Source organism: Prionailurus viverrinus, chromosome A3 (genome assembly GCF_022837055.1).
Source record: "Prionailurus viverrinus isolate Anna chromosome A3, UM_Priviv_1.0, whole genome shotgun sequence".
NCBI lineage: Eukaryota > Metazoa > Chordata > Mammalia > Carnivora > Felidae > Prionailurus > Prionailurus viverrinus.
In genome coordinates, this window is record NC_062563.1 from 122,274,630 (window position 1) to 122,293,225 (window position 18,596).

General features: G+C 34.9%; 1 protein-coding gene across 3 annotated transcripts in view; it reads left to right on the plus strand.

Moving 5' to 3' along the window:
- ATAD2B (ATPase family AAA domain containing 2B) overlaps positions 1-18,596 on the plus strand; it is a 167,452-nt gene that overhangs the window by 112,720 nt on the left and 36,136 nt on the right. For all 3 annotated transcript variants that reach the window (XM_047852433.1, XM_047852434.1, XM_047852435.1), the window contains exon 19: positions 6,586-6,771. In XM_047852433.1, coding sequence (XP_047708389.1) covers positions 6,586-6,771 — 186 coding nt within the window. The remainder of the gene's footprint in view (positions 1-6,585; positions 6,772-18,596) is intronic.

Genomic DNA, 18,596 nt, shown 5'->3' on the forward strand with positions numbered 1-18,596 from the left:
ATGCTTATTCTTGAGTGACCACACCTGGGTGTCTAATCCGCTCAGGACTGAGAATTTTGTAGCTATGGTAGCTGAAGCTCGGACTTCTGAACATTGGCCAGAGACCAGATAAACTGTCTTGATTAATCCCTGATTATTTGCATCTTAAGTGCATTTTTAAAGTTATTTTAAATTGTAAGTATATTACTGTTGCTCCCCCAGATTTATTTATTAAATGTTTATTTTTTATTAATTTTTTTTTTTTACATTTATTCATCTTTTGAGAGATAGAGACAGTACGAGTGGGGGAAGGACCGAGAGAGAGGGAGCCACAGAATCCAAAGCAAGCTCCAGGCTCTCATCTGTCAGCACAGAGCCCAACGCGGGGCTTGAACTCACAAACAGTGAGATCTTGACCTGAGCTAAAGTTGGATACTTAACTGACTGAGCCACCCAGGCGCCCCAAATATTTATTTTTATTTAAGAGGAAGAGAGAAAGAGAGAGGGGGAGGGAGCAAGGGAGGGAGGAGAGAGCAAGAAGGACAAGGATCCAAAGCAGGATTCTGTGCTGACAGCAGAGAGCCCGACGTGGGGCTCAAACCTACAAACCCATGAGATCATGACCTGAGCTGAAATTGGATGCTTCACCAACTAGGCCACCCAGGCGCCCCCTAAAAAATTATTTAAAAGGAGACTATTATGTAATAAAACTGAGGAATTTTTTCTTTCCTTTTTTAATTTTATTTATTTATTTTGAGAGAGAGTGAGAGCAAGCATGTGCACGAGTTGGGGAGGGGCAGAAAGAGGGGGCAGAGAAAATCCCAAGCAGACTTCTCACTCTCAGTGCAGAGCCCCGATGTGGGGCTCAAACCCACAAACTGTGAGATTGTGACCTGAACCGAAATCCAGAGTCTGACACTTAACTGACTGAGCCACCAAGGCACCCCAAGAGTTTTTTCTTAATTTGTGGATCTGTAACTGGGTAGAAGAAGGCATAAAAGTCCTAGGTAAGAGAGCATACTAGTCAGGTGCTAAAATGTTGGAAAGAGGCAGTGGGTATTAAGTAGGGTGGACAATTCTTATGATGAGCACTGGGTGTTGTATGTAAGTGATGAACCACTGAATTCTGCTCCTGAAACCAATATTGCACAGTATGTTAACTAAAATTTAAATAAAAATTTGAAGAAAAAACAAAAATAAAAATGCTGGAAAGAATAAAAGCCTCTTCTTTCTATTCCTCTGTTCTGTATTCCCTTTCTTTTGCCTTACTTCTCTTGAGAGCTAGTCTTCCTATAGGCAGGATTTTCTCAAAATAGATGTGGTTTCGTCTGTGGCACATTATTCTTCTGTGTTTTTCTCTTTTCCCTAGTCTCTAAGATACTTAATATAAATTAAATTGGATTATTTAATAGTGTGACACAAACATGAAAAGTAATCTTAAAGGAAAGAAGTCTTCAATTACTTTTAAAGGGCTGTATTTATATATATGATAAGATGGGAAATGGGAAGAGCCCAGTTTATAGTTCTTTATACATTTTTAATTGTCTTTTCTTTAAAACATATCCACATACAAACATATATATATATATATATATATATATATTAATCCTTTTCTCCTTCATATTGTCTCAGCTGATGATGAATATTACAAAGTGTGTGAAAATGGTAGAGGAATTCATGTTTACTATAGGGTTTTGTCATTGTTTCTTAAGATTTAGTGGCTATAAGCCTCTTCTGGGAGTGCTTATTAAAATTTCTTATTCCCTGGCTCTACACCCAGGAATTCTGATTCTTTAAATTTGGGGTGGGCCCCAGGAATATGTGCTTTAAACCTGAATCCAGGTGTTACTATTCTAGGTCTTTAGAGATCAGTCACACTTGGAGATTTAGTACTTTGGGTGATAACTGGACACTAGACATTTATTACTGAAAACAATTGCCAGAATTCATAAAGTGGTTTTGTCTGTCTGTGTGTATGTCTGTTATGTATGTATGTATGTATGTATCTATCTATCTATGTATCTATCTATCTATCTATCTATCTATCTTACTGAGTATTTTATAGTCTCTCAAAAGCTCTGGAAAGAGAATAGAAAAGCCTGGGGTAGCCTGGAAGATTTATGGTTGTTGAGTAAAATTCACAAGTAGTTATTGAGACCTAAAACAAAGCTGGAGATGTTAGTAACTGTAGTAAAAGACTTATCTGTATTAACACTCTAGAAAACCAAAGAACAGCTATGATTCCCTTTTTCTGACATCTTCAAATGTATTATTTATATTATTTCTACTGTTGATTTAGGAAATCAGAAGTGATAAGTGTATTTTCTTTTTCATTAATGATTGAATTGATAAATTTATATATTGTGTGCCACAAGCTTTGGAGTTTGGATATTACATGTTGTTACAAATAATTTGGTCAATAAGGTCTTTTCTTTTTTCTTTTCTTTTTTTTTTTTTTTTGGTGAAATTGCAGTATTTTTCTTTTCCCAGAAAGAAATTGTATTTGGAAATGTTCAAGGAAAATCCTTTTTGGTTAAGTAGCAGGAAGGAATTAACATACTTACTTATGTGTATTCTTTGGATGCTCTTGTGTTTATGCATAAGGGTTTCTGGATTTCTCCATAGCATTCTGTGTATACTTTGGGTACTCTTGGTTTGTGCACATGGGTTTCTGTGTTTTACCATAGCAACGACCTTTTTTTTTTTCTTAAGTTGTAAAAAAGTTAAATTATCCTGGTCCAGAGTTTGTCATATCACATTTACTGAAATTCTTAAAATTTTTAGGCAATGAAAATAACGGAAAAAGAATTTGGATGACTTAATTTCATAAAATGTTGCTTTATATTACAATCATCGATCAGAAAGTCTAGTATAGTTATGTTTTATAATAGGCTGATTTGTATGCTTAAAGAAATTCAGCACTTTATTTCTTGCATCCTGATCCTAGACGTTGCCTCCTTTTCACAGAGATGCTCGATAAATCTTAGGTGAATAGAATATAAATGGAGTAAAGTGATGGATATGACATGAAGTTATTAGTATTGCAGATATATTATTAATATTTATGATACTATGGTCTAAGGAATTAAATACTTATTTTAATAGTGTATATTAATAGTACTTTTTAATTTTTATAAAAATCAAGAATATTTTAGCCCCCAAGATTTTTCTTTTCTCTCTCTTTTACAATGTTAGCACATTCCTAGTACTACAACATGACCAAGACAAATTCTGGAAGTTTATTGATGACAGAATTGTTTCTCTCTTTCTTATAGAGCTTCTTTTAGGAAAGTGAAAGCTGCGCTGGCATGAGCTTTCTGCTTCATTTACATTTGTGTTTAAAATTACTCCAGTTTTCAGTTTCTCAAGAAAATGGCTTGTTATGGGCTGTATAGACTTAATTTTTAAAATACAGTAAAATTTCATGCACCACATACTTTAATTTGCTGGCTAAAATACTGACTTGAAAGTTTAGCTTTTGAGATAAGAACTTTTGTAAATATAGGTTCAGTTTATATAATTAGTGCTGCTTTGTGTGGATACTTTTAACTTCAGTGGCCTGATTTTTTTCTTTCATATCTTTAACATTCATAGGAAGTAGTTTGTACTTTTTTTTTTTTTTTTTTTAATAAACCTTTAAAACAGTTACACAAGGGACCATGATGTCTGGGGCAAGAAGAAGCCAGAAGGAAGTAAAATATATTGTTTAAAGAATCAAAATGAACAGTTCACATACACTGGTGTTTGTTCATTTTATTTGTGCAAGAGTGCTGGTCATGTCAGAGGTGTTTTGAACGGTTGGTTCAGTAATTTGGCCTACTGTCTTTTTTTCTCTATAACAGTTTTTCTGTTTTCTACTACACCTTGCACATCCACCAATCCAAGACACCCTATAGGTGAGTATTTTTCTAGTTATCAAATGGCATCACTTGTTCCCAAGACAGTTGCCGCTTCACTAAAACTAGGCTTTATTTTTCTACTCTGAATCTGGTTAATTGATTTCAGGGAGTGTATGTTATTCCACAACTTTAAAAGTTACCAGCAAACTGCTGAAGAGCTACTTTTACATTATGGAAAAATCACGATATGACTAAACTTTTTTTCTGAATTTTAAAATACTGTTTTTAGACCATTCTTTTTGAATTTTCATTACAAAAACTGGAGAATTAGAATTAGAACCAGGTTGGCTATATATTTAAAGAAATTATGAAAGTTTAAATGTTCTGAGATCACATGGAGTAAGGAATTAAAAATAAAACTTGTTTTAGTAGTGATTTTACATTTTTCTAGAAATTACAGATATTTTTCCTGTAAAGGCTTAGGAAAAAAATTCTGAAAATAGCCCCTGGCTATTAATATTGCATGTAGTCAGATTAATTGTAAAATTAGGTAATTATACATTCATGGATAAGCCTAAGCCTTTTTATTTTTCTATATTTGTCTTAGACCTTTTTCTTTCTTGTTTTCCCCCTTTAGGTTTTCAAATATAATTTTTTAAAATTTCACTGATAAAGATACTTTCCTAAAGTCTTTAGAGATAAGATCAATAGAATATCCTGTTCATTCTGTTGTTTTGGGGAGAATTGAATGAAAAGAGGAAAGAAATAGAAAAAAAAAACCAAAACAACAACCCTCAACTCTTTCAGAGCTGGTGATGCTTATGTTTCTAGTTCAGCCTTGCAAATGAGTTAAAACACCTATAGTCCTGCATTATTTAATTTCTGGCTCTATAAAGTTTTTATCACTTAACCTTCTGTTGCTTTGCCCTTACTCTTTGATACTTATTAGCAACTAGATGTTCTCAACAACTATTTCTAGAAAACCTAACCTACAAGTACTAGAATGAGAGGCTACATTTTGTTTTTTTTAAAGGCATGTTTTCTCATCTCTCCTTGGGCATGTGGTAAACTTGCATGGCTGAATTAGGTGGTTAGTTTTGTGAGGTTTCTCAGTAAGTTTTATAAGGTCATTAGTATTTTTCATGTAATCACCATTCTCTCCCTGCTGACTCTCCCTAGTTTTACTAGCACAGAGTGGGAATTGGAAAGACAAAAGGCATCGGTTATTGTCCTCCACATACCATCCCTGATTTGGGTGGCATGTAGCAATTTTTTTCTTTTTGGGGGGGGTGGAAATTAAATGCCTCACTTGCCTTTGTGCTCCTGTGTGGTTCCTTCCTTTTGCCAATATTTATGCTTGTTTTTCTCTTATGAATCTTCTACAAGAACTTTGGAAAACAATAATCCTTGGATTTTCAAGATCCAGGATAAGAGGGTGCGTGTTTGCAGAAAAGGTCAAAATTTGAGAGTCCTGGAGTTGTACTGTACAACTGTTCTGGATTGGTGGATATGCAAATATTAAAGGAAGGGAAGGAGCAAATATTACTTTTGATGTGAGTGATCATAACATCTACATTTCCAATTTGGGGGAAATTTTTTATTTGAGCATCTTCCATCTGGTTTATTAAATTGGCAATACATTTTATTTTACACAGAATGTTTAAAGCTTTATAGTGTAGCATTTGAAAAATTCATGCAAGTGATAGGCTTATTCATTAAAGAAAAATAATCATTTTGATTCTCAGGAACATATCTAATAATTCTAGTCATTTTAAATACTAGATCATTATTTCTCGATCTTGTACATTATACAGGTTAATTGAAACATGTTTAAAGGGAAGTAGTAGAGAATTTTAGAAATGGAATTCTGAAATAAATTGAAGGAAGATTTTTACATTTATTCTTTCATTTGTTAGAAGTATTGAAGAGATGCCATATCATCCCACAAGAATTTGTTGATAGGCCATTGAGCTATTGTTGACATCTATGTAAAGGGCAATACTTCTGCTTGGCAACTTACTAATAGCCAACCCGGTCCTTATTGGCATGTGTTGGCAGAGTGTGACTGAAGCTATGGTTAGGATTCTTTTTTAACACCTGAGGAAACTTTATTTTGTATTTTCTGACGATGGGAGTGTCTCAGAGCTTTTTGCTAATTTATTTATTGCTCTTTAGTGATGTGAGGGTATTTTGTGACTGCTCTATGGAGGATTGAATTAAGGTGATAGGAGGTAAACAAGTGGTTCAGTAGGTAGTTCATAATCTTAAGCTCTAGGGTGATGCATCGTGGTGAAAATATTTAATCCATATATTTAGTGATTTTAGGGAATGTGCACAAACACGGAAACTATGTCTTTTCTTCTTTGTGCTTACTGATCTCATTCTGACGTGGGTGACATGTTGGTGCATGTTTATCTCTTTATTTGCAGCATATTTTATAATGGTGTTTTGCTTTGTTATCTTTACATGATAGATAAGTGGAACAATTTGATACCTTTATATTATTAATAAGTACTGAATAGAAATAATAAAATGGCAAAAAAAAAAAAACCCTTCTTTTTTTAGGTGGAGCAAGGGTAGATAGAAGCTATATGTGAGGCTTATGCATCACATCTTGAACAGCTTAAATATTTGAGCTGAGAATAATTACAGTCACAGGCCTGACACATTTCATGTATTTGGGGGTTACTAAGTAAACTTTAGAATAGTATCAATTTGAACATTCTTTTCAGTTTGAATTTTTAATGCCAGTTCTTTCCTTAATTAGATTTTTCGTGAAGCTCGAAGAACAGTACCTAGTATTGTTTACATGCCTCACATTGGTGACTGGTGGGAAGCTGTCAGTGAAACTGTGAGAGCAACTTTTCTGACATTGCTACAAGATATACCATCATTTTCACCTATATTTTTATTGTCTACCTCTGAAACCATGTACAGTGAACTGCCTGAAGAGGTAAGTGATTAAATATTTATCTTACTGTTTTAAAATAGTTGATCTTGTAAATTGTACAGATTTAAATTTATTTAATAAATTTACTTATTTAACAAAATAAATACTGTTTAGGTTCATGCCTTGTTATACCACTTGTTAGCACTGTGACTTAAGCAAGTTAGCTAATGATTGACGTTTCAGTTTCTTTTTTGATGTAACAGTGATAAATTTGTCACTGTTGCTGTGAAGACTGAGATAAATCATGTTTGTCCCAGAGCCCGACATATGTGTGGTATGTACTCAGAAGGCCTAGGCTCTATCACAGTCAGTTCCATTACAATTAGCCTTCTTGTCCTTACCGTCTGGTAGATAATTTGGCGGGATTTGACCTTTCAGGTGGTAGCATCATGGTAATTTGACTATTACTACTAGTGTGCATATTTTTAAAATCTGATATGTAGTTTTTGAGTTCAAAGCCGACTCATATTTAATATATTAGAATCAAAGGTAAAATCACATTTGTTTCAGAAAAAAATAGTAGTCAACTCATGTGAATAAAATTGATATTTAAAAAATTGTGTTTTTAACACCCTGTGCTTACTAGGTCTTGAAATTATCACCTTTAGAAATGCTTAGAAATATTTTGCCCAGGTGACACAGTTTATAGAAAAGATTTTGCATGTTTTAAGTGCTATAATGTAAATCTTGAATATGCAGAATTTTATGATTAAGATGTCTGTTAACTGATATCTTCTGTTTAGCACTTGTTAGCTGTCTTGTTAAAGTTGACTTGTACACGTACTGATTTTTGTAAGAAAAGTATATTAAATGTAGTATAATTCATTTTTGGTTATTCATAGTCTGATATTAGTTAAGACCATTAATTATAATTTTTTTTTTTTTTTTTGTCATGGGGCCAATAAAGTTTACTAGAATGCTATATGTAGTAAGAGTCAGAAAACTCAACTTGTACTGACTTACTCTACAAGTCTTTTGATTTTGGGTAAATATTTGGACCCAGAATAGCCTCAGTTTCCTCATCTATAAAATGTGGATGGTAAGAGGCTTGTTGGTGTGACATAGTATACGTGAACTTATTTTGGAAACCAGAGTTATAAAATATTTGGTATTATGAAGTAGGAATGTACTTGAAATTGATTTAAATGGATTAAACCTGGACATAACCTAGGAGCCACTTTTAAAAATTAGATCCTCACTGTCAAGTAGTTTTATTATAATTTTATGAGAGAGGAAGATAATTGGGGCGCCTGGGTGGCTCAGTTGGTTAAGGGTCGGACTTTGGCTCAGGTCATGATCTTGCAGCTCATGAGTTCAAACCCTGGGTCAGGCTGTGTGCTGACAGCCTGGAGCCTGGAGCCTGCTTCAGATTCTTTGTCTCCCTCTCTCTCTGCCTCTCCCTTGCTTGTGTTCTGTCTCTTTCTTTCTCTCTCAAAAATGAATAAATATTTTTAGGAAAAAAAAAGAAAATTTGGGTAATTAAGGTTTCTGGTTAGGAATATATAATTAACTGATGTTTTCCTTACATTGTTTGAAAAATTTGTAAATAAAAGTATTATGAACCCAGTTTCTTGATATAGCAATTTTGCCTACTCCTGTTGTCTATTCACATGCTGTTTTACTGTTGGTTGTTGGTTTTTTGTTTGTTTTTTTTAAGTTTAGTATATAGTGATTTCTACACCCATTGTGGGGCTCGAACTCATTACCCTGAGATCAAGAGTTGCGTGCTCGTTAACTGAGCCAGCCAGGTATCGGTCCCGCTGTTGGTAGTTTTTTTAAGGCTAACATTAGATCATACAAATCTGCTGTGTTGTTATATTGTCATATTTTTAATGGATCCAATTTATTCATTATTTGTGTGCCAGTAACCTTAATTAGTAGCTAAAATATTAGAGATTTACTAGCGTTGAATCATGAAATGTCAGTTCTTTTTCCTCCCTTTGTTTTCTGTATTCTTTACTCTTACTAATCAAGTAGCTACTAAATCTGTCATCACATTTGTGGGGTGAAGATTATGAAAATTCTCTTGGATTACTCATTACATGACATGTTTTATATACATACTGTTCTTAGGAAATCCTTCTCTGCCTCCAAGCCTTTCATTTATTTATTTATTTTTTAAGGTTTATTTATTTATTTTAAGAGAGAGAGAGAGAGAGAGAGAGCGAGAGAGCGCGCGCATGAGCAGGGGAGGGACAGAGAGAGAGAAGGAGAGAGAATCCCAAGCAGCTTCTGCACGGTCTGCATGGAGCCCGATGCAGGGCTCGAACTCACAAACCATGAGATCATGACCTGAGCCAAAACCAAAAGTTGGACGTTTAACCAACTGGGCCACGCAGGTACCCCCAAGCCTTTCATTTAAATTTCAGCTTTACCATTAGAATTCTTGCTTTGTTTAGGTCACAAACTGAGATAGTAGTGAATAATACTTAGCACATATTGATAAATATTTGGGGAATGAATGAAAAACATGGAGAGTTGCACAGTAAGTAACTGTAGGTTAGCAAAGTGCCGGATCTATAGAAGAGATGAAGTAGACAGAAAACCAAGTGATTCTAAAAGAAAGAAACGGCCAATTACTAGAGTCCATTTAAGACAGTACAGTAGATAATTTTTTTAAATGATTTTATTTTTTTAATCTCTGCACCCAACGTGGGGCTCGAACTTACAACCCCAAGATCAGGAGTCGTATGCTGTACAGACTGAGCCAGCCAGGTGCTCCAATACAGTGGATAATTTAAAATAAAAGTGAAATGTAAATTTTAACCTATCAAGTAGGCAAATATAAAAAACAGTTAAATAAATCTGTCCAGGGCAGTCCAGGTAATAGACTTAAATGTGTACATACATGTTGGCTCAGCAGTACTATTTATGAGTAATTATCCAAAGAGTTGTTCATGGACTAACACAAAGATACTGTGCAGACCACACAAAAAATACAAGAATATTTATTATAGCCTTTCTTCATAGATTGGAAACTATCTAAATGTCCTGTTGTAGGGGATTGGTTACGTTGTAGTAGATTTCTTCCATGAAACAATGTAACATTGATGTAAACAATGATGTCATGGGGTGCCTGGCTGGCTCAGTCAGTATAGTGTGTGACTCTTGATCACAGGGGTGTGAGTTCAAGCCCACGTTGGATGTAGAGATTACTTAAAAATAAAATCTTAAAAAAAAAAAAAAATGTGAAAAGATGTTGTGAATACGTTGTTAAAAAAATACAGTAACCAGTATAGTATTATGGTATACATATAACCATATAGTATTATATGTCAAGTTATTTGCATACGTACATAACTATTAATAAGTGTAAATAGTAATTATTTCTGGGTATTAAGATTATAGCAATTTTCATTTATCTCTATTTTCTGAATTGTTATTCTCAGAAAATAAACTCATTCAGAGGTGAAAAGGAAAGGTTCTATACTCAGTTTTTAAAATAGAACAAAACCAAAAAAGAATTAGTTACCATAGGGGTAATGTTTTATTCGGAATATAACTTTCTTTCTCTCTGACAAAATAACAATCTCATCTTTTAGAGCTCTTTAACAGTCTCTTGTAGATGTTTCTTTGTATGTATATCTCCCCTAATCCAGTAGTCCCCAAAGTAAGTTTGTACTCAAGTCAGTACATGGGAATATTGAAAAAAAATTAGAACTTTTACTCATTTTTAGTCTTCATATTATCTTAAGTATTATATATATATATTTTATAATAGAAATAGTAATATCAGTGGAATAGTATATTTAAATAAATATGCATATATTGGAATGAGTATTTAAAAATTTTTTACTGATGAGGTGTTTGATCAAAAAAAAAAAAAAGGACTTTTGTGGGCCCCATAAGACTTTCAGGGAGTTGTCACATTCCTCTTTTTTCCAACTACATACCTGCTTGAATATGGGTTTTCTTCATGTACTTCAATCAAAACAACATATTGTAACATTAAATACGGAAACAGAAATGAGAATCCTGTTGTCTCTCATTAAGCTAGACATTAAAGAGATTTGAGGAAATGTAAAACAATGCCACTTTTCTCACTAAATTTTATTTTATATTTATTATATTTTATAATTCAGAAAAACACATTTTTCAAGAGAATGTATTTTTTGTTTTTCTTAAAAAAAATTTTTTTTAATGTTTATTCTTTTGGGGGAGGAGGGGCAGAGAGAGAGGGAGACAGAATCTGAAACTGGCTTCAGGCTCCGAGTTGTCAGCACAGAGCCTGACGTGGGGCTCGAACTGACCAATCGTGAGATCATGCATGACCTGAGATGAAGTCAGCTGCTCAACTGACTGAGCCACCCAGATGCCCCTTTTCTTTTTTCATTTTTTAATGTTTGTTTATTTTTGAGAAAGAGAGACCGAGACAGAGACGCTGAGCGTGAGTGGGGGAGGGGCAGAGAGGGAGGGAGACACAGAATCTGAAGCTGTCAGCAGAGTCCCATGTGGGTCTTGAACTTACAGACCCATGACCTAAGAGCTACAGATCATGACCTAAGCCAGTCAGACACTTAACTGAGCCACCCAGGTGCCCCAAGAGAATGTGTTTTGTTTTTGTTTTTTTGTTTTTTAAATCTATTTTCAGTGTCATGTAAATTGGTTTTTAAGTGTATACATAATTTGGAATGCTCTTGGTTTTAATTTTAACACATAATTATTGACAGATGTAAACCACATACACAGAAGCTCTTTTGGATTCCTGAATAGTTTTTAAGAGACTAAAATGTTTGAGAACCTCTGACCCTAGACCACAAGCTCTTTGAGAAGAGGGGATTGTGTTACCGGCCTTCACTTTTCCACTTCTTGACACATTGGAATTACCTACTAAATGTTTGTTGCATAAAAAATAGGAATTTACCACTAAATCACCACGTTGGTTTTAACTCCTGCTTAGCCTGATTTCTTTTATTGCAAAATTCTAATGTAAGTAAATTTACTTTTGTGGACCTTGTAGACTCTGAGGATAGTTGGAGAATGTTAGTTGAGATACATGGGAATAGCAAGTTATTTCTCTTCATTCAGGAGAATTAGAAAAAAGAACTGAGGATTGAGCATAGGAAAGGGATTTTTATTTTTTTTATTTTTATTTTTTGTGATTGGTGAATTTATTTTATTTTATTTAAATATTTTTTGTGTGTTTTATATTTATTTTTTTTATTTTATTGTCAAATTGGCTAACATACAGTGTGTACAGTATGTTCTTGGTTTTGGGGGTAGATTCCCGTGATTCATCACTTACATATGACACCCAGTGCTCATCCCAACAAGTGCCCTCCTCAATGCCCATCACCCATTTTCCCCTCTCCTCTTCTCCCCTCCTCCATCCACCCTCAGTTTGTTCTCTGTATTTAGGAGTCTCTCATGGTTTGCCTCTCTCCCTCTCTCTTTGTAACTATTTTTTTCCCCTTTCCCCTCCCCCATGGTCTTCTGTTAAGTTTCTCAAGATCCACATAGGAGTGAAAACATATGGTATCTGTCTTTCTGTGCCTGACTTATTTCACTTAGCATACTACCCTTCAGTTCCATCCACATTGCTGCAAGATTTCATTCTTTCTCATTGCCAAGTAGTATTCCATTGTATATATAAACCACATCTTCTTTATCCATTCATCAGTTGATGGACATTTAGCCTCTAGGAAAGAGATTTTTTTTTTTTAATTTTTTTTTCAACGTTTTTTATTTATTTTTGGGACAGAGAGAGACAGAGCATGAGCGGGGGAGGGGCAGAGAGAGAGGGAGACACAGAATCAGAAACAGGCTCCAGGCTCTGAGCCATCAGCCCAGAGCCTGACGCGGGGCTCGAACCCACGGACCGCGAGATCGTGACCTGGCTGAAGTCGGACGCTTAACCGACTGCGCCACCCAGGCGCCCCTTCGAAAGAGATTTTTAAACAAGGAAGCAGACGGAGGTATAAATATTTACAGGAAGGAAAGCAAACTTTGGTCAAAAAGAATTGCACTTGAATTTCTGAAGAGATTCACCGAATTGTATTTTGGTATTATTATGGGCAGGCTCAAGATGATATAATTCAGTATATTGTAAATGAATTTTAAAGAAATATTTCCTCAGCTACCCTTAGGAAAGACTACAAACAGCATATTGTCATCACAGTATTTTGTGTCATTTTGTGTCTCTCAGTTTATGATAGAAACTGGGAGTTAAAAGTCAATAACTTAAGTAGAAAAATCAAGTAGGGGCATTGAAAATGAATAATCATATGTACAAGGGAAATATCTTAGTATTAATTTTTTTGTCGTAAAACATTTATGTGAATCTTAAAATTTACGAGGGTCACCACAAGTTTTTAAATCACAGTTTACTGTCTCTAGTAAATGAACATAAATTATTACTATATTAAAGTATGTGAAATGTTATTATTTATTTTTATTTAATTATTTACTTATTTTGTTTTTGGAAAGCAGATTTTATTCAGAGAAGCTATATTAGTTTCATTTCTGACCTCATTTTCCATACCTTTGAAGTCTTGAGTCTTAATTATTAATTTTCCCCATTATAGACATTGCATAAACTCTGCCTTTAAAACTGAGGACTGACAACTCTAACATTTAATAGATGAGGTAAAACAAGATTTTGCTAGTGAAAGAATTGCTGCCACTTAAGCAGCTATGTGCCAGGCACTGTAGAGGTCAATTACATATATTATCTAATACAAGGTTTTTTTTAACTCTTTGAGTAAGAAAAGTAAGACCGTAGACCTTGCCTAGGGTCTCACAACTAGTATGGCAGAGCAAAGATTTGGACTCAGGTTTGTCTGATTACAAAGGTCATGCACTTACAATGTACTGTATTCTCTAAGTTTGCAGAGACAATTTCTGGGTAATGTGTTGCTTAGTTTAATGAGTGGTCAGGGAAATAAAGAGTTTTGTGTTTGTCAAGTTAAAACCATTGTTTATTCATCAAAATTTATTGTGTGCCTGTTTTATGCAACGCAGTGTTTTCATGAGTCTGAATTTGCTTAAGGCAGGTCAAGTGTCTGGTTTCTTCATGCTTTCATTCACAGTGTCTAGCTGCCTTACAGGGTCTCTCATGTGTACACATACACATGCAGTACTCACAAATAGATACATACATATGTAAATATTTCTAGTACAGTAAGTCTTTGTTGAATGAATGAATGAACGAATGAATGAATAAAATAGGTGCAAAACCAAAAGATAGCCACTGTTCTCTAATAATTTAAAGTTTAGAGGGAAGAGAGACCTAAAAAAAATAATACAGTATGAGACGTGCTATATTATATAAAAACATGATCCATAAGAGGAAAAATTGATAAAAGCAACTTTATCAAAATTAAAAACTTTTTAAAAGACACCATTAACAAAATGAGAAAACAAGCCACAGACTGGGGAGAAATACTTCAAATATATCATGTTGCATATCTTCATAAGACTCAAAACTAGAATGTATTAAGAACTCTTTCAGGGTGCCTGGCTGGCTCAGTCACTAGAGCATGCAACTCTTGATCTCAGGGTAATGAGTTCAAGCTCCACATTGGGTATAGAGATTACATTTAAAAAAAAAAAAAAAAAAAGAAAGAATCTTTCAATATACGACTACAACAGATGATTTTCAACAAGAGTGTGAAGACCATTCATGGAGGAAAGGGTAGTGATTTCAATAAATGATGATGGGAAAACTGGAATTTCACATGCAAAAGAAATGATGTGGGGAACTGGCTGGCTCAGTCGGGAGAGCATGCGACTCTTGATCTTGGGGCTGTGAGTTTGATCCTTACATTGGGTGTAGAGATTACTTAAATAAAACTTAAAAAAAAAATGAATTGGGCCCTTATTACCATATGCAAAAGTTAACTCAAAATGGGTCAAAGAACTAAACAGAAAACTTAAAACTGTAAAACCCTTAGAAGAAAACATAATAGGAAAGCTTTATGACTTTGGATTTTGTAACCGTTTCTTGGCTATGATACCACAAGTACAGGCAACAGAAGAAAAAATAGATATATTGGATTTCATCAACACTAAAAACTTGTTGCATCAAAGGTCACTATCAGAGTGAAAAGGGAACCCACAGAATGGTAGAAAATATTTGCAAATCATATATCTGGTAAGGGATTGATATCCAGAGTATATAAAGAACTCCTACAACTCAAGAACAAAAAAATCCAACCAACCATACTTCCCCGCAATGAGGGTATTCAAATGACCAAGAAGCTCATGAAAAGATGCTGAACATCACTACTCATTAGGGAAATGCAAATTAAAACCACAATGAGATGTCAGTTAATACTCATTAGGAAGGCTGTTATCATAAAAACAAAAAAATGACTAATATTGGGCAAGATGTGAAGAAATTGGAGCGCTTGAGTATAAAGTTGTGCAGTCTCATTGGAAATAAATGGTGCAGTGATTCCTTAAAAATGTTGAACAGAATAACCATATGATCCAGCAATTCTGCTTCTGGTATACACCCAGAAGAAGTAAAAGCAGGGATTTGAACAGATATCTGTATGCCCATGTTCGTGACACAATTGCCAAAAGGTAGAAACACACAAATGTCCTTCGACAAATGGATAAAGAAAAAGTGGCATATACATACAATATAACATTATTTAGCTTTGAAAAGGAAGGAAATTTTAACACATGCTTCAGCATAAATGAAATTTTGAGGCATTATGCTAAGTTAAATAGGCCAGTCACAAAAGGACAAATACATGATTCCTTTTTTTTTTTTAACATTAATTTATTTTGAAAGAGAGAGAGGGAGAAAGAGGTCAAGCAGGGGAGGGGCAGAGAGAGAGAGGGAGAGAGAGAATTCCAAGAAGTCTCCATGCTATCAGCACAGAGCCCTATATGGGGTTCGATCTCATGAGCAGTGAGTGAGATCATGACCTGAGCCAAAAATCAAGAGATGCTTAACCAGCTGAGCCACCCAGGTGCCCCATGATTCCTTTTTTAAAAAAGTTCCTAGAATAATCAGATTTGTAGAGATAGAAAGTAGAATGGTGATTGCCAGGGACTGGGAAAAGGGAGAGCGTGGGGAGTTAGTGTTTAATGGATACAGAATTTTACTTGGGGAGGATGAAAAAGTTCTGGAGATAGATGGTAATAATGGTTGCATAACATTGTGAATATACTTAATACTATAGGCTGTACAATTAAAAATGATAAAAATAGCAGATTTTATGTTCTGTTTTACCACAATTAAGTTAAAAAAAGAACACTACAATTTAAAAATGGGCTGAAGATTTAAATACACATTTCGCCAAAGAGTATGTATTCTCTTGGGCTAATAAAGCACAAGAAGAGGTCCTTTTTTTTTTTTTTTCCAAATGTTTATTTTTGAGAGAGAGAAAGAGAGACACAGCATGAGCAGTGGAGGAGCAGAGACAGAGGGTGACACAGAATCTGAAGCAGGTTCCAGGTTCTGAGCTGTCAGCACAGAGCCCAACACGGGGCTCGAACTCACAGACTATGAGATCATGACCTGAGCTGAAGTCGGATGCTCAACCGACTGAGCCACCCAGGCGCCCCAAGAAAAGATTCTTAAGATCATTAGTTATTCAGGAATGGGATACCACTGTATGTACTATCACTAGACAATATGGAGTGTTGACAAGGATGTAGAGAAACTGGAGGCCTAATATATTGCTGGTGGAATTATAAAGCGGTGTAGCCATTTTTGAAAAAAACTGGCAGTTCTGAAGATGTTAGTCATAAACTTAGGCTATAACTTGGCATTCTAGGTAACTACACAAGAGAATTATGTTCACACAAAGACTTGAATGCAAATGTTCCTACTAGCATTATTCATAATAGTGGAAACAACTCAAGTATTCATTAACTGTTGATTGGTAAAATGAAATATTGTATATACATCCAGGGAAATACTGTTCAGCATTAAATGGAATGAACTGCTGATACTTTCTACAATGTAGGTGCACTTCGATATATTGAGAGAAGCTAGACAGAAAGGCTACCAATTGTCTGATACACAATTTCTAGAAAAGATAAATCTCTGGAGACTGGAAGTAAATCAGTGGTTGTTGGGCTGGGAGTATGAATGTGGAGATTGGGGCTAGATGGACACAAGGGAGCTTTTTGGAGGTAATGGAAATATTTTAAGACTGACTTGTGATGATTGCACAACTGAATTAATTTACTAAAAATCATTGAACTTTAAAGTTTGATGGGGGCACCTGGGTGACTTAGTCAGTTAAGGATCCAACTTTGGCTCAGGTCATGATCTCATGGTTTGTGAGTTCGAGCCCTGTGTCAGGCTGTGTGCTCACAGTTCAGAGCCTGGAGCCTGCTTCAGATTCTGTGTGTGTGTGTGTGTGTGTGTGTGTGTGTGTGTGTGTGTGTGTGTGTGTCCCTCCCCTGCTCACACTCTGTCTCTCTCTCAAAAATAAATAAAAAATTAAAATTTTTTTTTTTTAAGTTTGATGGAGGGATATTAGATAGTATGCCTGAGTGTATCTGAGAAAATCAGAGAAAGAATTACCCAGAAAGCATTGGCTTGAGCAGAGAGTTAAAAACAGGGTTGGAAAGAGCTGATAGCACATATAGAGGCCACTGTGAGCCGGTGTGAAAGCACATGATTTCAGGGAATTATCTGAGGTGTGTTCAGTTGCAGCATGTAATTTGAGGCTGGGAATGTCAGAAGATAAAGTTAGGGGCAAATTTAAAGTAAAATGTAGCCTACTTATAAAGTGATGGATTCTAAGCTGTTGGTAATAACCTGGCAGGAGTATCAGGGGATTACTGTAGATTTACTCTTGGTATGCTTTTGTATTCACAAAGTTCAACACAGTGTTGAACAATTATCAGAAGGAAGAATATTTAAAACTGAAATTAAATGTTTTGCTGCTCTTGAACAAAATCCTGGTACTTCTAGGGTATTGCATTTTGTTTATTTTTCAAGACCCAGTTAATGTTAGCTATTTTTGCTATATCTAATGCCTCTTCACCCTTACCTCTTGCAGACTCTTGCAGAGTCTCTTCTGTTTCTCTGCCTGTGTTACAACACTCCTGGTGTGGTACTATAATGCTTTCTTATGAAACTTTTAAGATCCTTGACAGCAGGAAGTAACTATATTTTCTTCAAGTTTATAATTGCACTATTTGACATTATATTTAGCACACAGTGGGTGTGCACTGGTAAATTTGCTTGCCAGAACTTTTGAAGAAGGGCCAGCGAAGCATAGATCAATGGGTTGGGGGAATTGTACATGAGAGTAGTCTACAAAAAAAAAAAAATATTGGAGACAGGGTGAAATTTTATAAACTCTTAAAAGGATTTGGCTTTGGGTTGAGGTAGATAGTTCTCTATGCAAATTTTTGAATTCTGCTTTTCATTGATTGTGTCTTTTCTGTCTTAGAATTTTAGAGCTGGAAAAGGCCTTTAGAGATTATGTGATCTAGTGTTCTCTCTTTACTTATACTTTGTGACCTTAATCCAGTTACTTAAACCTTTCCAAGTCTAAGTTTTCTCATTTGTAAAATGAAGGACTCCTACATACCTCATTGTTATAAGTTCGATTGAAATAATATTTAGGAATTCTTAGTAAGTAGACATGTAGACATGACAAATTAAATAGATTATGTAGTTTACCTTAAATGTGTGGCTAAATTTGGGCTAGGATCTGATTCCTTGAATTTTCATCCAGTGTTTCCTCATTGTCTCATAGTTGGTTCTTCTTTCCTTATTAATAACCTTTTCCCATTTGCAGTTTCCAGTTGATCTGGGCAAGGAAAAAAAAAATACAGGCTTTACTCATTCAGTCCATGTCCATGCTAATTAAACATTAGTATGTACTAGTCACTGTGGTACATATAGGAAG